The following is an 18,279-nucleotide window of genomic DNA, read 5'->3' as shown; positions in this document are numbered from 1 at the left end:
TCCCATTAACAAGGAGACATAATGTTTCAGGGCTCAATAAAATTAGCATAATGTCCACAAAGAGGCCCATTTGTAGGTCCTTACCATTTGTAGCAGGAGTTCTTAACTTTTTTTTTGTTTCATGAACCCCTATGGCAGTCTGGTGAAAACCATACTCTTTTATCAAAATAATGGTTTTAAATGCACAAAATAAAATATATAGGACTGCAAAGGAAACCAATTATATTGAAATACAATTATCAAAATATTTTAAAAATCCCATAAGTTCATGGACCCAAGGTTAAGAACCCTTGATTACTCAGATTATGTCCCATGACACTGACAAATAACTTTATTAAGCATGTTTCCTCATTTTATGTCTCACTTGATAACTAGAGGATCTTTGACCATCCTAATTTCTGTGGCCTCATCTAGCAAGGAATCTTATATGATCATCAGATGCTTTCTTATGATAAACAACAAAAAAATGGTGACTAGAAAAGGAGGCAGGCTGGTAATGTAACCAGAGCAAGGGATAACATAGAAGAGACAAGGTGTTTTACTAACGTAGTGGGGTTTAGAGTCAACTACCTTCATGTGTAGCCTATGTGGAATGATCATTCCTATCTCTTCCTGTGACTAGCCCATTTTTCTCATCCAGGGATTTGTTCAGACGTTTCCTTATTAATTACTACAATTGCAACTTCTTTTTCATTACTTAAAAAGTTAGGTAATTATTTGTTTAATAAACTAATGAAACTACTTTTCTTATAAGTGTTTCCTCTCTCTCTCTCCCTTTCTCTATCTCTCCCCCCTTCCTCTCTCTCTCTCTCCTGCTCTCCCTCTCTCCCTCCCTCCCTCTCTCTCTTTTTCTCTCTTTCTTTCTTCACACACACACACACACACACACACCCCTCAAACCTCCTCATTTCCTAGGCTTAACTCAATATTAAGGTTGTAGGCTATACAATTTATTAACAATCTCTAGTCATCACTGTTGTACTTTTCAATTCTGGAAACACATTTCTGCCATTCATTTCTCTCAGAGTACTAATTACTTCTATTTAAGAATTAGTTTCTTGTTTCTTCACAAAATAAGAGTTAAAACAGTTCTCCAAGGAATGAAGTTCTTTTCTTCTTTTTTCTCTTTGTACCTCACTCATTTTCTCTTCAATCATGACAGGTAACTCTCTCCCAAAAGATAATTCAACTCTTAGTCTTCTCATAGATTCTTCATAGAATGACAGTTAAACGATCACTTTACTATTCCAATGCCCCTTAAAGATAAAGTAAAAGTATCTATAGTTTCTATGAAAGAGATTGTTGAAGCTGGTGTTACACTGGTTTCCACAAAATAGTGAAAGATGCCTAGAAAGGCTTCCAGTGTGTTGGATAGGTCCTCTACGGAAGACTTATGGAAGGATATTAACAAGAATCCTATTGGATGAGAAGGCATTTATCTTAACCAATGAGATCACAGATCCATCAAGATATTGAAATATTTAGGTAAATTAGAGCAGTACAAAATAAAGAGCTTTGAGTATGCTAACAGAAGGGAAGGTCTTTACCAATTGTTAGTAAGGAAAGTTTCATGGAGGAGGTGGTATTTGAGTTGGACTTGAGGAAGAATTTAACAATGCCTTATAAAACAGTACTTTATAGTTTACAAAGGAGTAGTACATATATTATACATCATTTAATCCTCACACAGCCTACTGAAATTGGATAGGGTATATATTACTATCCCTATTTTACAGATGGTGGAATTGAGAGTGAGAGAGGCCATATGACTTACCCTACATCATCCTAAGACTCATAAACAGTACAGTTAGAACTGAACACAGGTTTTCTGACTCTTGGTGCATTATGCTGCATCCCCATTATATCACGTTAACTCTCTAAAGCATCATGCAAAGACAAAGTGACTAGAAATTCACCGGCATAATCTGGGATGAACAGTCATTCACATTAATGGTAGTCTCTTATTTATGCCTCCAACCTGTTTGATAAGTAGAGAGACTGTCATGCATCTAGTTGGAGTAATTTGGTTAAAGGTCTTCTTTAAGGTGGTCATAGCCTTAGGAATGGATAACAGCAAGCTATCATGAGTTTTCCATATTAGGACACTTTGATTCTCTTCAAAACAAACCCAGCCTATTGCTTGTACTTTGATTGGTAGCAGGGAGTAATTGAAGGTTTTTGGACAATGGAATAACTTGATTGGATCTGTGAATTAAGAAAATTAGTTTTGCAGTCATATGTATTATATATTAGAGAAGGTAGGCTGGAGATGTGAACTTGAGTTAGGACAGTATTACAATGGTCGTGGTAAATGAAAATGAGGTTGAGCAATAATGAGAGTCTGAACTAGAGCATCATGGGACTCATAAAGAGGGAATGAGTATAAGAGACATGGTAGAGATGGAATTGATGGGCCTTGGTGATTGATTTGATGTGTAGGACAAAGGAAAGGGAATGACAATAGCCAGCGCTTAATACAGACTTTAAAGTTGACCAAGTTCTTTACAATAGCCCTGTGAGGCATTATTTTCATTTTGTTAATGAGGAACTGAAGCTCATAGAGGTTGTTGCTTGCCTAGGATCACATAGCTAAGGAATTATCAGAGTCAGAATTTGAACCCAGGTCTTTCTGACTACAAGACCAGTAGCTATCCACATTGCCACACTGCCTAAGAGCTGAAGACAATAGTGAAGTTAACCAGTTATGGATGATTGGGAGGTTGATTGTGCTGTTGATGGTTTGGTTGTTAGGAAGAAGCACAGATTTCATGGGGAAAAAAGAAGTCAGTTTTAAAAAATTAATTTATTTTGATTTACCAGCAATCACTTCCATAAGCTTTTGAGTTTTAAATTTTTCTTACCCTCCCTCCCCCACTCTCTCCCCGTCTCCCTCCTCCACAATCTGATATAGGCTATACATTCCTATCAAACATGTTTTCACATTAGTCATGTTGTAAGGAAGAATTAGAACCAATATAAGGAACCACAAGAAAGCGGAAACAAAACAGAAGGGAAAAAAAAGCAAATAGTATGCTTTGATCTGCATTCAAATTCCATAGTTCTTTCCCTGGATGTGGATAGCATTTTCCATCATGAAACTTTTGGAGATATCTTAGATCCTTGCATTGCTGAGAAGGGCTAAGTCTATCAAACTAATCATCGCACAACATGGCTGTTACTGTGTACAATATTCTCCTGGTTCTGCTCACTTCACTCAGCATCAGTCCATCCAAGTCTTTTCAGGTTTTTCTGAAGTCTGCATGCTCATCTTTTCTTATAGCACAATAGTATTCCATTACATTCATATACCACAACTTGCTCAGCCATTCCCCAATGGATGGGAATATTCCAATTCTTTGCCACCACAAAAAGAGCTGTTATAAATACCTTTGTACCTGTGAGTCCTTTTCCCTTTTTTATGATTTCTTTGGGATACGACCTAAAAGTGGTATTGTTGGATCAAAGGGTATGCACAGTTTTATAGCCCTTTGGGCATAGTTCCATATTGCTCTCCAAAATGGTTGGACCATTTCACAACTCCACCAACAAAGTATTAGAGTTCTAATTTTTCCACATCTTCTCCAACATTTATCATTTTCCTGTTTTATCATGTTGGCCAATCTGATAGGTGTGATGTAGTACCTCAGAGTTGTTTTGATTTGCATTTCTTTAATCAATAGTGATTTAGAGCATTTTTTCATATGACTATAGATGGCTTTAATTTCTTCTGAGAATTGCCTGTTCATATCCTTTGACCATTTATCAATTGGAGAATGACTTGTATTTTTTTTTTGCAGTTGGGGTTAAGTGACTTGCCTAGGGTCACACAGCTAGTAAATGTCAAGTGTTTGGTCTCTGGCCGGATTTGAACTCAGGTCCTCCTGACTTCAGGGCTGGTACTCTATCCATTGCACCACTTAGCTGCCCCAATGACTTGTATTCTTATAAATTTGACTCAGTTCTTTTTATATTTTAGAAATGAGTCCCTTATTAGAGACACTGGTTGTTGAAGTCAGTTTTAAGAGCTTGAAATGGGGCAGTCTCTTAAGCCTTTAGCATTGAGAACTTGGAAAACAGTTCAGCTCTAGAGACACAGATGTGCCAAACCTCAGCATAGTGACAATAGATGAGGTGGATGGTCTGATATAAAAAGCAGATATAGAAGTGAACAGAGCAAAGGACCTGGGACAGAGCCTTATGTTAAAGAAGCAGAAGGAAGAAGAGGAAGGAGTAACACAGGAAGAGTTAACAGAAGTAAGAGGACAGTCTGACAAGCTAGGGGAGAAAGAATAACCAAGAGAGGGTGGGCAGCAATGTGCAGTGCTACATAAAGATTGGGGCTATTGAATTTAGTGATTCAGAGGTTGCTGGTGAGCTTAGAGGGAGCTATTTCTGTGGAAGAGTGGTGACAGAAGCCAGATTGCAGAGGGCTGAGCAGTGACCTGGGTGGTAAAGAAAGTGAAGGCAGAAATGTTGGCTCCAAATGACCTGAGGTTAAAACACATTCTTCACTAAAAGTGGTAAACTATGGAGTGGGAAGTTACTTTTGCTCTTGGGCCCAATCACTAGATGGTTTTGCTTTTTTTTTTGTGGGAAAGTATTATGTGGAAGTTGTTTATTGAGTAGAGAAGGAATCTTTGCCAAGAAAACCCCATGGACAGAGTATGGTCCATGGGATCATAAAGAGTCAGACATGACTGACAACAACAAATATTTATTGGAAAGTAATTGCAATGTCAACAATGTATTAACAAAAGATTGGTTAAAGAAAATGAAAGCAACAATGTAGACAATACAGTTGGAGTGTAGACTGGGTGAACACAAATGACAACCATTTGTAGGTCCCTACAGCCCACCCCGGTTCTTAGGCCTCTTGGGTTGGTCAGATAACAGAGTGGAACTTGGAATCAAAGACCTGGGTTCTTGCCTTGGCTCTACTTTTTGCCACCTGTACAACATCAGGCTTAACTTTTAGAGGCCAAAGTTTCCCCAAATCCATATCATCATAGGATTATTGTAAGGATCAAGTGAGATAACATGTGAAAGTACTTTGAGATAAACCTGAAAACACAGTACAAGCATAAGATATGATGACTGTGTTAAGTGCTCGCTGTCTCCCACTTCCCCCTTTCACAGACTTCTGCTCATGAATGCATGCATGGGTGGAGGCTGTTTTGTATAAGGGTGAGTCAGACCTCCTATATTTCCACAAACTAAAAAGCCCAAGTTCTTCTTACTTGTGGGATGTAAAATGAAGCCATCTGCCAAAGTAAAGTGAAGAAAGATGACTCACTCATTGGAAAACAGACTACAGTAGAACATATTCAAACTTTCATGTACTTTTTTAAAAAAAACATTTGTTTTATTATTTACATGGAATTTGAAATTTTCAAATAATCTTGCATTTATTTTTTAAAGATATTAGCAATGGGTGAAATTCCTGTTTGATGGTTGTCACTTGACTGTTAGCATAGGTTGTTGAGTGGAATATTGCTTAATATAAGACACCTCATCAGGGTACCCACATCATACCTATCAGATTGGCCAACATGACAAAACAGGAAAATGATAAATGTTGGAGAGGATGTGGGAAAATTGGAATACTAATGCATTGTTGGTGGAGTTGTGAAATGATCCAACCATTTTGGAGAACAATTTGGAACTATGCCCAGAGGGCTACAAAAATGTACATACCCTTTGATTCAGCAATAGCACTTCTAGGGCTATATCCCAAAGAGATCAAACAAATGGGAAAAGGACCCACATGGACAAAAATATTCATAGCAGCTCTTTTTGTGGTGGCAAAGAATTGGAAATTGAGAGGATGCCCATCAATTGGGGAATGGCTGAGCAAGTTGTGGTATATGAATGTAATGGAATACTACTGTGCTATAAAAAATGATGAACAGGCTGACTTCAGAAAAACCTGGAAAGGCCTATATAGTCTGATGCTGAGTGAAGTGAGCAGAACCAAGAGGACTTTGTACACAATAACAGCCACATTATGCGATGACTAATATTGTTAAACTGAACCCTTCTCAGCATTACAAGGATCTAAGACATCTCCAGAGGCCTCGGGATGGAAAATGCTATCCACATCCAAAGAAAGAACTATGGAAGTCGAATCGCTATCACTTATTGTTACCTTCTGTTGAGTACTGTTTCATCTTTCTGATGCTTCCTCCTATTGGTTTTAATTTTTACTTACAAGTTCACTAATGTGAAAATATGTTTAATAGGAATGTAAATGTAAAACCTATATCAGATTTGTGCGCTGTCTTGGGGAGGGTGGGGAGGAGGAAGGGGGAGAAAAATTTTCAACTCAAAAGCATATGGAAGTGATTGTTAATAAATCAATAAATTAATAAAATTGAGGGAAAAATTAAAATTTAAAAAATTAAAATTAAATAAATAAAAATCAGGGTACCCATAGTCACAAGCTCAGGATCACAAGATATTAAAACAGGATCTAGAGACTTGCTATTCCAGGGACGTGATAGAATCAGTTCATATCTCTCCAAGGACTGTTAAATTTTCAGTAGGAGCATTTACACTTTAGAAATCCCACAAATCAAGGCATCATTTATTGTTCTGAACTCTGGTCTTCTTGACCCCAAGTCTATCCACTGTGCTATCCATTGTACTGCCTTGTTGTTGTCCACTCCAACTCTTCATGACCCCATTTGGGGTTCTCTTGGCAAAGATACTGGAGTGATTTGCCATTTCTTTCTCCAGCTCAATTTACCAATGGGGAACTGAGGCAAACAGGATGAAGTGACTTGCCTAAGGTTACACAGCTTGTCAGTGCTGGGGCCAGTGGATAGACTTGGGGTCAAGAAGACCAGAGTTCAGATCCTGCCTACCTAAGGAGTTCACTTAACCTCTCCCTAGCCTCCATTTTCTTATCTGTAAAATGGGGATAATAATAGATCTACCTCCCAGAATTGTTGTGAGGACCTAAATAGATAACATATGTGTATCTTTTTGCAAACATTAAAGTACTGCATAAAAGCTTATCATTATCATTACCATCACCACCACCATCATCTAACTCTTATCATTACCATCACCACCACCACTACCACCATCACCACCATCATCATCATTATTGATTATTATTTTTATTATAATCTATTGTTGAGCATGTTGTAGAAGAGAGTTTTTTTCATGTGTAGGTGGGTTGAGATGGCTGATGAGGTGCCTTTCAGCTAATATTCTGTGATTCTGTGCTTTGAATCCCAGCTCTTTTGGACTCCCTGTATGTCCTTGGGTAAATTACTGAGCCTCTCTCTGTGCCTAAGTTTCCTTATCTGTACAATGAGGAGGTTAGACTAGATGACCTTTGAGGTCCCTTCCAGCTCTAAATTTATGATCCTAGTTGCCCACAACTTCCATGGAATTTTTTTTTTTTTTGCTGACTGTGTTTTACAGATGAAGAAACTGGAACATGGTTGTGACTCATCTCAAACAGCGTGTGAGTGACAGAGTGGCAAATTGGCAAAGTCTTAGTGATTAAGAACCCAACATAAAGCCAGAACTTAATCTGCCTCCTCTTTGTCACCCTACTTAAAACAAATTATTTCCATGATATTTTTAGCAGTTGTGGCAGTACAGTTTCAAAAGCATCGGTCAGTATATCCATTATCTCGCTGGATCCTCACAACAACCTGGTAAGGCAGCCAGGGCCCATATTGATGTCTTCACATTATAAATGAGGAAACTGAAGCTCATGGGGGTTAAATGACTTTCTTGAGCTTACAAGCTATGTGGAAGGTAGAGCTGGGTCTCACGCTCAAATCTTATGACTCTAAGACAAATTGGTACCCACTCCATCATACTATGCTGTCTTATCAAATGACTTTATGGTGTTGTTCCAAAGCTTTTAGAATAGCATCTAGGAATCTTTCCCACTCATAAGCGAGAAGACCTGTGGGTTAGAAGAAAGAGTGCTAAGTTGTAGTTAGGAAAGACCTGATTTAATTTGTATATTACTATATGTGTGTGTACATGTTATCTACCTCGATAGAATATGAAGTCCTTGAGGTCCAGGTCCATTTTATTTTTCTTTGCACCCTTAGCAAAGGGATGGGCTGGAGAGACCCATGGTTCCAGAGTTGACATCAGAGCTGGAATCTGAAACCAGGTCTCTGTTATGATTGAAATTATGGTAAACTGAGGCATAAAGTTCTGAGCAAAGTTCAGTTTATTGGTAAGGCTAGCAGTTACCAATAAAAGGGGTCTTTGGTTCCTCCGCAAGCCAAAAGACCCTGAATGAGGGTTAACAGATTATTTTTGTGGATGAAAGGAATAGCATCCAAAAACTAGAAGACATCATCAGAGATGGGGAAAACAATGTGATTGCTTACAAAGTCTGAAGCATGGTAGAAGTAGGGGACAATAAAATAGTCTTGAAATTAGGTATGTGGGGCTAGCAAACCACCCCTCCTTTCATCTTGTTGCTAATTCATGTGTCTACTTTTAAGGTTAGTGTGGTACAAGGGTAATAAACCAAACTTCCTTGAAGGACAACTAGTGGCATAGCGATAACAGGCTTCTTTTATTTACTTAGGTGAGGTAATTGGGGTTAAGTGATTTGCCAAGAGTCACACAGCTAGTGAGTGTTATATGTGTGAGGCTAGATTTGAACTCAGGTCCTCCTAACTCCAGGGCCAGTGCTCTATCCACTGTGCTATGTGGCTGTCCCCCAGGTTTCTTTTAATTAAAGTGATTTACAGGGAAACAGAATTTAACTCAGTGAGGAAGACTGAACCTATGAAGTTCTGAACTTAACTCAAAGATAAAGAAATAGGACTTCAGCAATTATACAAAATGTCAGTGGTTGGTACAGAATAGAATCAATTACAAAATGGAATTAATTTGATTTTCTCATCTCCTGACTCCAAGTTCAGAATGAGAGGCGACTGACCCATTGTACTGTGCCTTTCACACATATTGACTGTGTGAGGCTTTGGGAATACAAAGCAAAAACAAAAAACAGATTTAATTCAAGAAATATTTATTATCTACTTATTATGCTAGGCTCAGTTTGACAGTGAGTAAGCATTTATAAAATGCCTACACTGTGCCAGAGACTCTGTTATGTTCTAGGGATCAACAGAAAAATGAAATAGACTTCAAGGATCTTATATTTTATCGGGATAGATAACATGTATGCACACATACAGTAAGTAAACTAAAGGTAATTCTGAAAGGTGAGGAAGGCACTATCTACTTCAGAGAGAATCAGAAAGGTACTCATGTGGAGGGTGGTACTTGGGCTGAACTTGAAGGAAATTAGGCATAATTATAAGAGGCAGAGGGGAGGAATGCGTTCCAGGCATGGGGAATACAGTCTGGGCAAAGGCAGGGAAAGGAAAAATTGAGAATCCTTTATTAGGAACAGCCAGAAAACCAGTTTAACTGGATTGTTGAGTGAGTGGAGGGAAATATTGTATAGTAAGTTTGGAAAGGTTGCAGCCAAGTTAGAAAGAGCTTTAAATACCAAACAGAGGAGGTTGTACAAGAAGACAAGAACAAGAATATTGGTTTGTCATAGTCATAGCATCGTGAATTTAGGGCTGGAAAGGACCTTAGAGGCCACTGAGTTCAACCTCTTCCCACTCCCTATGAGGAAATTGAGGCAGAGAGAGGTTGGGGTTTTGCCCAGGGTCACACACCTAGTAAGTATCTGAGGCAGAATCTGAACCTAGATCCTCCTGACTCTTAAGTCTAGCACTTCATTCGCTATGCCATGTTGACCCTCATCATGAAGCTGTTATTTAGACAATTAAAGAAGAAAAGGATATCTTTTCTCTGTTTTGAGTCCTGTGGTCTGTTCAGATACCAATCTGGCATTAAAGGTATTAGCTTGTACCCTCTCATCCCAGGACATTAGCTGTTCGTATATGGATTTGTAGTGTGCACTCTTCCCTTGTAATTTTCGGTGGATTTCTCTCCACAAATTTCCAAGTAAATTTCTTGGCTAGAAGGAAGCAGTGTCTAAATATGAGGCATTTTTCCCTTGGATAAAATATTTCTAGGCTCACAGAGTTAGAGATGTAAAGGACCTCAGATGCCATCTAGTACAACTTTTATTTTACGTATGAAGAAATTGGGACATAGGAATGTTAAGTTATTTGCCTAAAGCTAAGTAGCAGAGCTAGAATTCAAACCCACGTCCTCCAAACCAGCCCGCTTTCCCTGTGCCAGTGCTGCCTCTTCACATAGTTCTTCAGTACGTCAATAGATCTGTGATGTGATCTCATCAATATTCAAATAGTTCCTCAATCATTATAGGTTATAACCTATCAACAACTTTGTATCATCACGTGCCATTTTAATCCATCATCATCCCCCAGAGGATCTGCCTAACTGGAGGCCTTTCTGGGCTCTTTGTATGTTTCCAAGGAGGCCTATGCAGCACTCAGCCTGCCCATCTGTCATCTCTTACTCTTGTTCTGTGATTGGCCCACCTCCCAATTCTGATTGGACCTTTTCTTGGGGAATCCCTTAGACCACTATGGCGTATAAGTCATCATTGGAAACATGCCGCACCCTGTACACGCCCACCATGTGTCTTTGCATTGCTTTCTTGTCATCTGCGTGACAAGTAATGTAATTCAAGTTAAAGGGATAGCAACAGGGATTAATTATGCTTGCAATTAAATCAAAAAACATTAAATACCTATTGTATTTACTCCCAATGAGCAGAATGTACTGTGCTGGCATTGGAGGAAATAGAAATTGTAGATTGGATATGATCCCTGCCTTCATGGAGCATACAATCTAGTAGGGGAATAATACAGATAATCCTAATAAATAACATACTCCTGCCCAATCTCTCTTTCCTAATAGAATATAGGCTTCTTGAAGGCAGGGGACTAGTTTACCTTTTTTAGTCTTTGTCTCCCCAGTACAGAGTGTGCATTTAATGTTTGCGGAATTAAATGAGTGCATTGGTGAGTTACAAGACAGGGTGCTATATTTGCTAGATCAGTTTTAAGGCATAAATTGTATGAAAGCTCAATTGTTCCATGGAAGCAAAATGAGAGCGATCACCTGGGTGTCTGGGGAGCACCACTAGTTAAAACTGAAATGTGGGCCCAATCCTAGCAAATCTGATTCCTCTATCATGTATCTAGAAATACAGTTTGGATACCTTAATAGATTGAAGGAGAATTATATGCAATTAAATAGCTAATGATTGGTTAAGAAAATGAAGAAAGACCTGTAAGCACAGAATGAAAAGGTTGAGTTAATCAAGGGGGAGAGAATAGTTTGGGGAAGATGCCCAGAAAAAGAGACTATGGTGTGAGAGGGATTTGGGGGTGAGGGAACCAAGGAGAATATAAGCCAGCACCTTTGATTGTTAGGGGCGACCCAAGAGAAAAGTTTTGACCTTAGCTGTTGTCAAAGGCTTTAGTTCTTTCTAGACTTGATCATTCCTAAAGTTAGGATTATTCTGTTACTCAGAGAATCGTTGGATTTAGAAGCTCAAAAGGATCTTAGAAATTACCTAGTCCAACCTTCTCACTGTAGAGAGGAGGAGCCTGGGGACCCAGGGAAGATAAGTAACCAGAACCATGATTGAAAGCCAGGGCTTCTGACTCTAAATGTATTGCTCTTTCCTCTCTACTTATTGACCCTCATTACCTATGCTTTCATCTTCTATGTGTCTTACTTTATTTTTTTTTGTTTTATTGATGTCACGTTCTTTTTATAGTAGTCATTTCTCAATAGATCTTTCTCATCTCAAAGAACTGTCCCTTAGAACAAAGAAAAACAGTTAGCCCTGGGATTGCTGCCAATATATGCAACATGTTTCCTATTAGAATATATCCTCCTGAAGGGCAGGGATTGTATTTGAATAATAACAATAATCATAGCTAGTATTTATTTAGCACCTACTGTGTGCTGGGCATTGTGCTAAGTAAGCGCTTTACAATCATTATGTGATTTAAACTTCATGATAATCCTGGGAGGCAGGTGCTATTATTATTCCCATTTTATAGTTGAAGAAATTGAGGCAAACCGAGGTTAAGTGACTTACCCAAGAACATAAAGCTAGTGAGAGGGTGAGGCTAGATTTGAACTCAAATCTTCCTGAAGCCAGGCCCAGTGCTTACATCCTTAGTACTCAGCACAGCCACTGGTACATAGTAAGCACTTCATGAACAATTGCTGACTGATTGACTGAGTGACTTCCCTTAGTATATTTCATCATTTGTCCTCTGGGACCCAGAGACAGTAATTGTGTTTTATCTGCATTTAGTTGTCTTTTAATCTTTTCATTCCCATTTCTGTCCTGAAAAAAAATCCAAGCTGGTTGTACATCCACAATGGTCTCATTGTTCCTCTATTTCCTCCTTATTGTAATCATTTGTTTTTATGTCCTCAGAATTTTTTTTAAAAGAATATCCCCATTCTAGGGGCAGCCAGGTGGCATAGTGGATAGAGCACTGGCCCTGAAGTCAGGAGGACCTGAGTTCCAATCCGACCTCAAACCAAACACTTGACACTTACTAGCTGTGTGACCCTGGGCAAGTCACTTAATCCCAATTGCCTAAAATTTTTTTTTAATTAAAAAAAAAAAAGAATATTCCCATTCTGTTGAACCTACTTCCCTTATAGTATTTTAGGCCATGGGATCCTTCCATATCCTTTCTTTGAACCCTTTGTAATTTGCTTTCCAAAACTTAGGAAACGGGACCTAGAGAACTCTCAGATGTTGTATTGACTTGCTTCCAAAGTTCTTATCCTTACTACTTTAGCAACCACTTCTTCATCACTGGTCAGAATCAGGTCCTGAATAGCAGTTTACTTTGTCCCTTGACTCATCAACATTTTGAAGAATGAATTATTATCAAGGTAACTTAAGAACCTATCAGCTATTCTGCTTTTAGTAGCTGTAGAGCTCTAACATTTGTTCAAATAGTTGGAAATCCAGATCACTGCTATTGCTTGTCTCAATGTTAATTTTGTGATCTGTTTCCAAAACTTATTATTTATTTTTTCCTGTGGTTCATGTGGTTTGTAGTATATCCTCTCACCACCATATTGTTTCTGTTTCCCCATTGTTCTGGCCCTGTTTGCTCTCTACCTTGCTTCCTTCCCCTAGTTTGTGAATTTACTCAGTAATAAATCCTATTAGGTGGCTAAGTGGATAGAGTACTGGACCTTGAGTCAAGAAGACCTGAGTTAAAATCCAGCCTCAGATATTTATTACCTGTGTGACTTTGGGTAAGTCACTTAAACTCTCTTAGTTTCAATTCCTCCTTCTGTAAAATGGGAATAACAATAGCACCTACCTCTCAAGGTTGTTGTAAGATACTATTTGCAAAATGCTTTACAAACCTTAAAGCACTATTGATGTGCTATACTATTCTACTTCCCATTTTATCTAAGCCTGTCCTTTTCTTAAATAATATTTTTATTTTATTTTCTCAATTACATGTAAACATTTTTAACATTTTAAAATTTGTTCTAAATTCCTTCCCTTCCTCCCTTTCTTCCTCCTTTCCCCCCTCCTTGAGAAGGCACATATTTTGATATAGATTATACATGCACAGTCATGCAAAACATTTCCATATTAGCCATGTTGCAAAAGAGAACACAGATACCACCACCACCACCCCAAAAAAAAGGAAAAAGAAAAAGAAAGTAAAAAAGTATGCTTTGAGCTGCATTCAGATTCCATCACTTCTTTCTCTGGAGGTGGATAGCATTTTTAATCATAAATTTTTTGGAATTGTCTTAGATCATTGTTTTACTGAGAATAGTAAGTCATTCACAGCTGATTATCATATGATATTGCTGTTACTGTACACAATGATCTCATAAAACATATGCTTTTACTGGCATCTACTACTAATTAATAACTTTTTAATGAGTCTGTGATACTAACTAACTTCCCTTCCTGAAACTAAGTTTTCTTACCAAAGTACATGACCCTTAGTCTTCAGAGACCTGGGCTAAGAACGAAGCTTAGCTGGCCTGGCAGTGAATCACTTTGGCTCTGAAGAGAAACCAGACTTATCAGTTGAGCTAGGCAAATACAGATGCTACAGTAGCCACACCTTCCATTTGATTAATGCCTCACTGTTTACCATGATCTCCTTTGTCTCTCACAGGAACCCAGGGGGTGGAGAGTTTTATCATCAAGGTTCAAGTTCTGGGGTCTGACATTTATTAACCTGAGGACTGTGGGCAGGTCACATTTGCTTTAGTACCTCAGTTATTTCATCAGTAAAATGGAGATAGTGATATATACTCCTGACCTTACAGGGTGGTAGTGAAGGAAGTATGATGCTCAATTCCACATCCCCTATGTCCAATTTGTTGCCAGTGGCTTTAGATTTTGCCTTCAGGATGTCTCTCGACTATGCCTCCTTCTCTCCTCTGACACTGCCACCACTCCGTCCTGGACTCTCATCACCTTAGCCCTGGACTATTAGAATAGTCCTGGTTGGTTGGTTTACCTGGCACTTGTCTCTCCCCATTCCAGTCCGTCCTTCATTCATCTGCCAAAGGATCTTCCCAAAGTGCAGACCTGACCATGTCATCCCCCTTGTTTAATAAACTCCTGTGGCTCCCTATCACTTCTAGGACTAAATATAAAATCTTCTATTTGGTGTTCATCACCTTCCCAGTCTTCTTACCCTTTACATGCCCCCCCACCCCATGTACTGTCTCATCTAGTGACATTGTTCCTAGCACAAGTACCCCATCTCTGACTCCAGCCATTTTCACAGGCTGTCGCCCCACATGTGGAATGTGCTCTCTCCTCATCTTTGCTTCCTGACTTCCTGGCTTCTTTCAAGTCCCAGCTAAAATCCCACTTTCTATGGGAGCTTTTCCTGATCCCCCTTAATTCTGGTGCCTTCCCTTCATCGATTGTCTCCCATTTCCCCAGTGGCTAGCTTGTTCATGCATAGTTGTCTTCATGTTGTCTTCACCATTAGACTGAGTTCTTTGAGATCAAGGGTTATCTTTGTATTCCCAACCCTTAGCAGAGTAGGTACTTTTGGGGGGGGAGGGGCTTAGGCAATGGATTTAAGTGACTTGCCCAGGGTCACACAGCTAGTAAGTGTCAAGTGTCTGAGGCTGGATGTGAAATCAGGTCCTCCTGACTCAAGGGCCGGTACTCTATCCACTACGCCACCTAGCTGCTCCCATAGTAGGTACTTTAAAAATAATTACTGACCAACTGACTTAAAATCCCATATTAATATGAGTTATTATTATGATCTGTTGTCTTGTGACATAGACAAAGCTAAGACTCAAGTCAAAGCAGCTAGCAAGATGAAGCAGTGGATAGAGCACTGGCCTTGGAGTCAGGAGGACCTGAGTTTAAATCTAGTCTCAGACATTTACTAGCTGTGTGACTCTGGACAAGTCACTTAACCCTATTTGCCTCAGTTTCCTTATTTGTAATAAAAGTTGGAGAAAGAAATGGCAAACCATTCTGATATCTCTGCCAAGAAAACCCCAAAACGGATCACAAAGAGTTAGACGTGACTGAAAACCACAACAAAATGTGATTTGTAATCAGTATCATAGGATCATAAATTATAGGAATATGGACATAGAGCTGGGAGGAATTGCAGAAGTCCATCTGTCATTTTACAGATGAGGAAACTGAAGCCCAGAGAAGTGAAGTCAAGTGAAGAAGCATTTATTAAGCACTTATGTGCCTGACACTGTGCTAAGCCCTGGGAACATATGTATAATCTGAAAGAAAACCTGTCCTTGCCTTCAAGGAGCTTAGGTTCTAATAGGGGAGCAAGGTGGCACAGTGGATGGAGTGCTAGGCCAAGAAGCCTTCTTCCTGAGTTCAAATCTGGCCTCAGACACTTACTGTCTATGTGAGCCATGGCAAGTCACTTAACTTTGTTTGCCTCAGTTGCCTCAATTGAAGAAGGAAATGGCAAACCACTTTAGTATCCTTGCCAAGAAGATACACACACACACACACACACACACACAAAGGGGCCACAAAGAGTTTGACAGGACTGAAATGACTGAACAACATGTACTTGACACTGTGCTAAGCCCTGGGCATACATGTATAAGCTGAAAAAAAAATCTGTCCCTGCCCTCAAGGAGCTTATATTCTAATGGGGGGAGACAACACATGAAAAGGAATCTGGAAAGGTGGCGGGGGGAGTTACCTAATGTGGGCAGCATTGTACAGAAAGTCTGGGAGAAGAGTATAGTACAGCCTGGAGGAGAAAGCGAAGTAATTTGACTAAGGTCACTCAGGCAGGATTTGAACACAGCTTCTGTGACTCCAAACTCAGCATTCAAAGGGCCATCCTAAATTAATATATGTTTTGTGGTCTGACTCATGTTTTGCTTGATTTGAGAAGAAATCAATGCTTAGAAAGAACTGATGAATTCATATCACCAAAATGACAGTAATAAATATTGTTCAATGTTTTACTTTTAAAAACGAAGCTGAAATGTTCATCATTCTCAAAAACATTTTTAAAAATCCCTTCCTAGTCTTGATATTTCTGAACATTGAATATCTTTCTCTAGTTCCATGTAATGCAGAGAGCCTAGGTGTGGAAACGAGAAGACTGGGTTCAAATGCTAGCTTTATGGCCTTGGGGAAGTTACTTCTATGGGCTTTTTAAAATGGAGGAAATGGACTAGATCACTTGATAGTCTATGGTTCTACTGTGTTACAATCTTTGTTTAGTTACTAGCCTTGTAAAACAGCCTGTTGTATCAAATCTATGGCTATCGAATACCTGGCCCTTCAAATGAAGGTGTGGGCAGGAGTGATTGTCATACTTCCTTGTGGAGTCAGGAGGTACCTGTCTTCCTTGTCTATAAATGCAGTCTATGAATTATCTTTGCTGAATGATTTTCCCTTATCACAGTCATTTTCTGTTTGATTTATTACAGAGAAACATCCACTTGGAAAGATTCGACAGTGGTCCTTCTCTAGAGTCATTGGCCATGGTAAGTCAGAGGTCACCCCTGCTGTTGCCCAGTTCTTGGCAAATCCAGGATGTGTTATCACCTGAGAGGAGTTAGTCTAAAAGAAGCATTTTTCTCCGAGGGGCTATCTAGCAGGGGGGGGTACTGGGAAGGCTGTCTTTTAAAGATACAGGATTATAACCTCTTGCTTTAATTTCTGTTCATCATAAAGATCCCCTTAGCTCTGTAGTCTGATTATCAGGGCAGGATGTCAGCGCCTTGGGGTTCTGAAAAGTTCTGTTCTCAGAGTAGAAGGTGTAGGTACAACATGTCCCAAAGTGAGCAACCAAGCCTCATTCTTCATTATCCACAGTGATCTTTTGAATGTGTCTTGAAGAACACACAATTATCTTGCTCAGAATGGTTCCCTATTATCTACTGAATAAAACCCAAAATTCTTCAGTCAAGAAGACCTTGTTTCCAATCCTGCCTCTGATATTATCAGCTCTTTGTCCTGGGACAAATCACTTAATTCCTAAGCCTGTTACCTCATCTGTCAAATAGGATTGATGATACCTGTATTACCTTATGCACAGGGTCGTTGGGGGGCTGGTTTGCCCCCTCCCCAAGATATACAAAGAATTCAGTAGACTCTAAAGCTCTTTAAAAATATGGTATAGAGCCTTAACTGGCTCTAGAGAGAGGACTGCCCGTCAACTCCCAGTTCTGATGCTAGTTTGACCCTGGGCTAATCTTTTAAACTTCCCTGAGAATCAGTTTCCAGGTATGTAAAATGAGGGAGTTTGACTAAAAAGCCTATAAGGTCTTTTCTAGGTTTAATACTAATAACAAAATTTATTATTGTTATTATTACTCTTCCTAGCCCCTGCTTACCTTTCTATCTCACTCTATTCTACTTCATCCACTGTATGCTCTTGTCATACTGAACTAACTGCTTGCCGCATGGTCATTCGTTTAAATGCCTTTGTTCAAGCCATTCCTTATTCTTTTTTGGGGGGGGTGAGGCAATTGGGGTTAAGTGACTTGCCCAGGGTCACACAGCTAGTGAGTGTTATGTGTCTGAGGCTGGATTTGAACTCAGGTACTCTTGACTCCAAGGCCAGAGCTCTATCCACTACTCCGCTTACCTGCCCCTCCATTCCTTATTCTTGAAACACTTTTTCCCTAATCCCGATTTGTTGAAACCCTTTTTGTCCTTGGAAGTTTAGGCTTGAATTTTGCCTTTTCTATCCATTGAACCTTCCCTAATTCAGCTCTCCCACTCCCAGGCAGGTTCTCTCCTTTATGTGATCCTCAATTACCCTTGCTTGTGCCTCTCTAGGCACTTAGATC

At 39.4% G+C, this 18,279-nt stretch overlaps 1 protein-coding gene across 1 annotated transcript in view; it reads left to right on the top strand.

The window, feature by feature from the left end:
* The window catches only part of ANXA4 (annexin A4), a 71,511-nt gene that overhangs the window by 10,273 nt on the left and 42,959 nt on the right, over positions 1-18,279 (top strand). Inside the window, exon 2 of the mRNA XM_020985389.2 lies at positions 16,912-16,968. Coding sequence (XP_020841048.1) covers positions 16,966-16,968 — 3 coding nt within the window. The 5' untranslated portion in view covers positions 16,912-16,965. The remainder of the gene's footprint in view (positions 1-16,911; positions 16,969-18,279) is intronic.

This window comes from Phascolarctos cinereus, unplaced genomic scaffold (genome assembly GCF_003287225.1).
Source record: "Phascolarctos cinereus isolate Bilbo 61053 unplaced genomic scaffold, phaCin_HiC Scaffold_2;HRSCAF=192, whole genome shotgun sequence".
Classification (NCBI taxonomy): domain Eukaryota; kingdom Metazoa; phylum Chordata; class Mammalia; order Diprotodontia; family Phascolarctidae; genus Phascolarctos; species Phascolarctos cinereus.
This window is presented reverse-complemented; position numbering and strand designations above follow the sequence as displayed.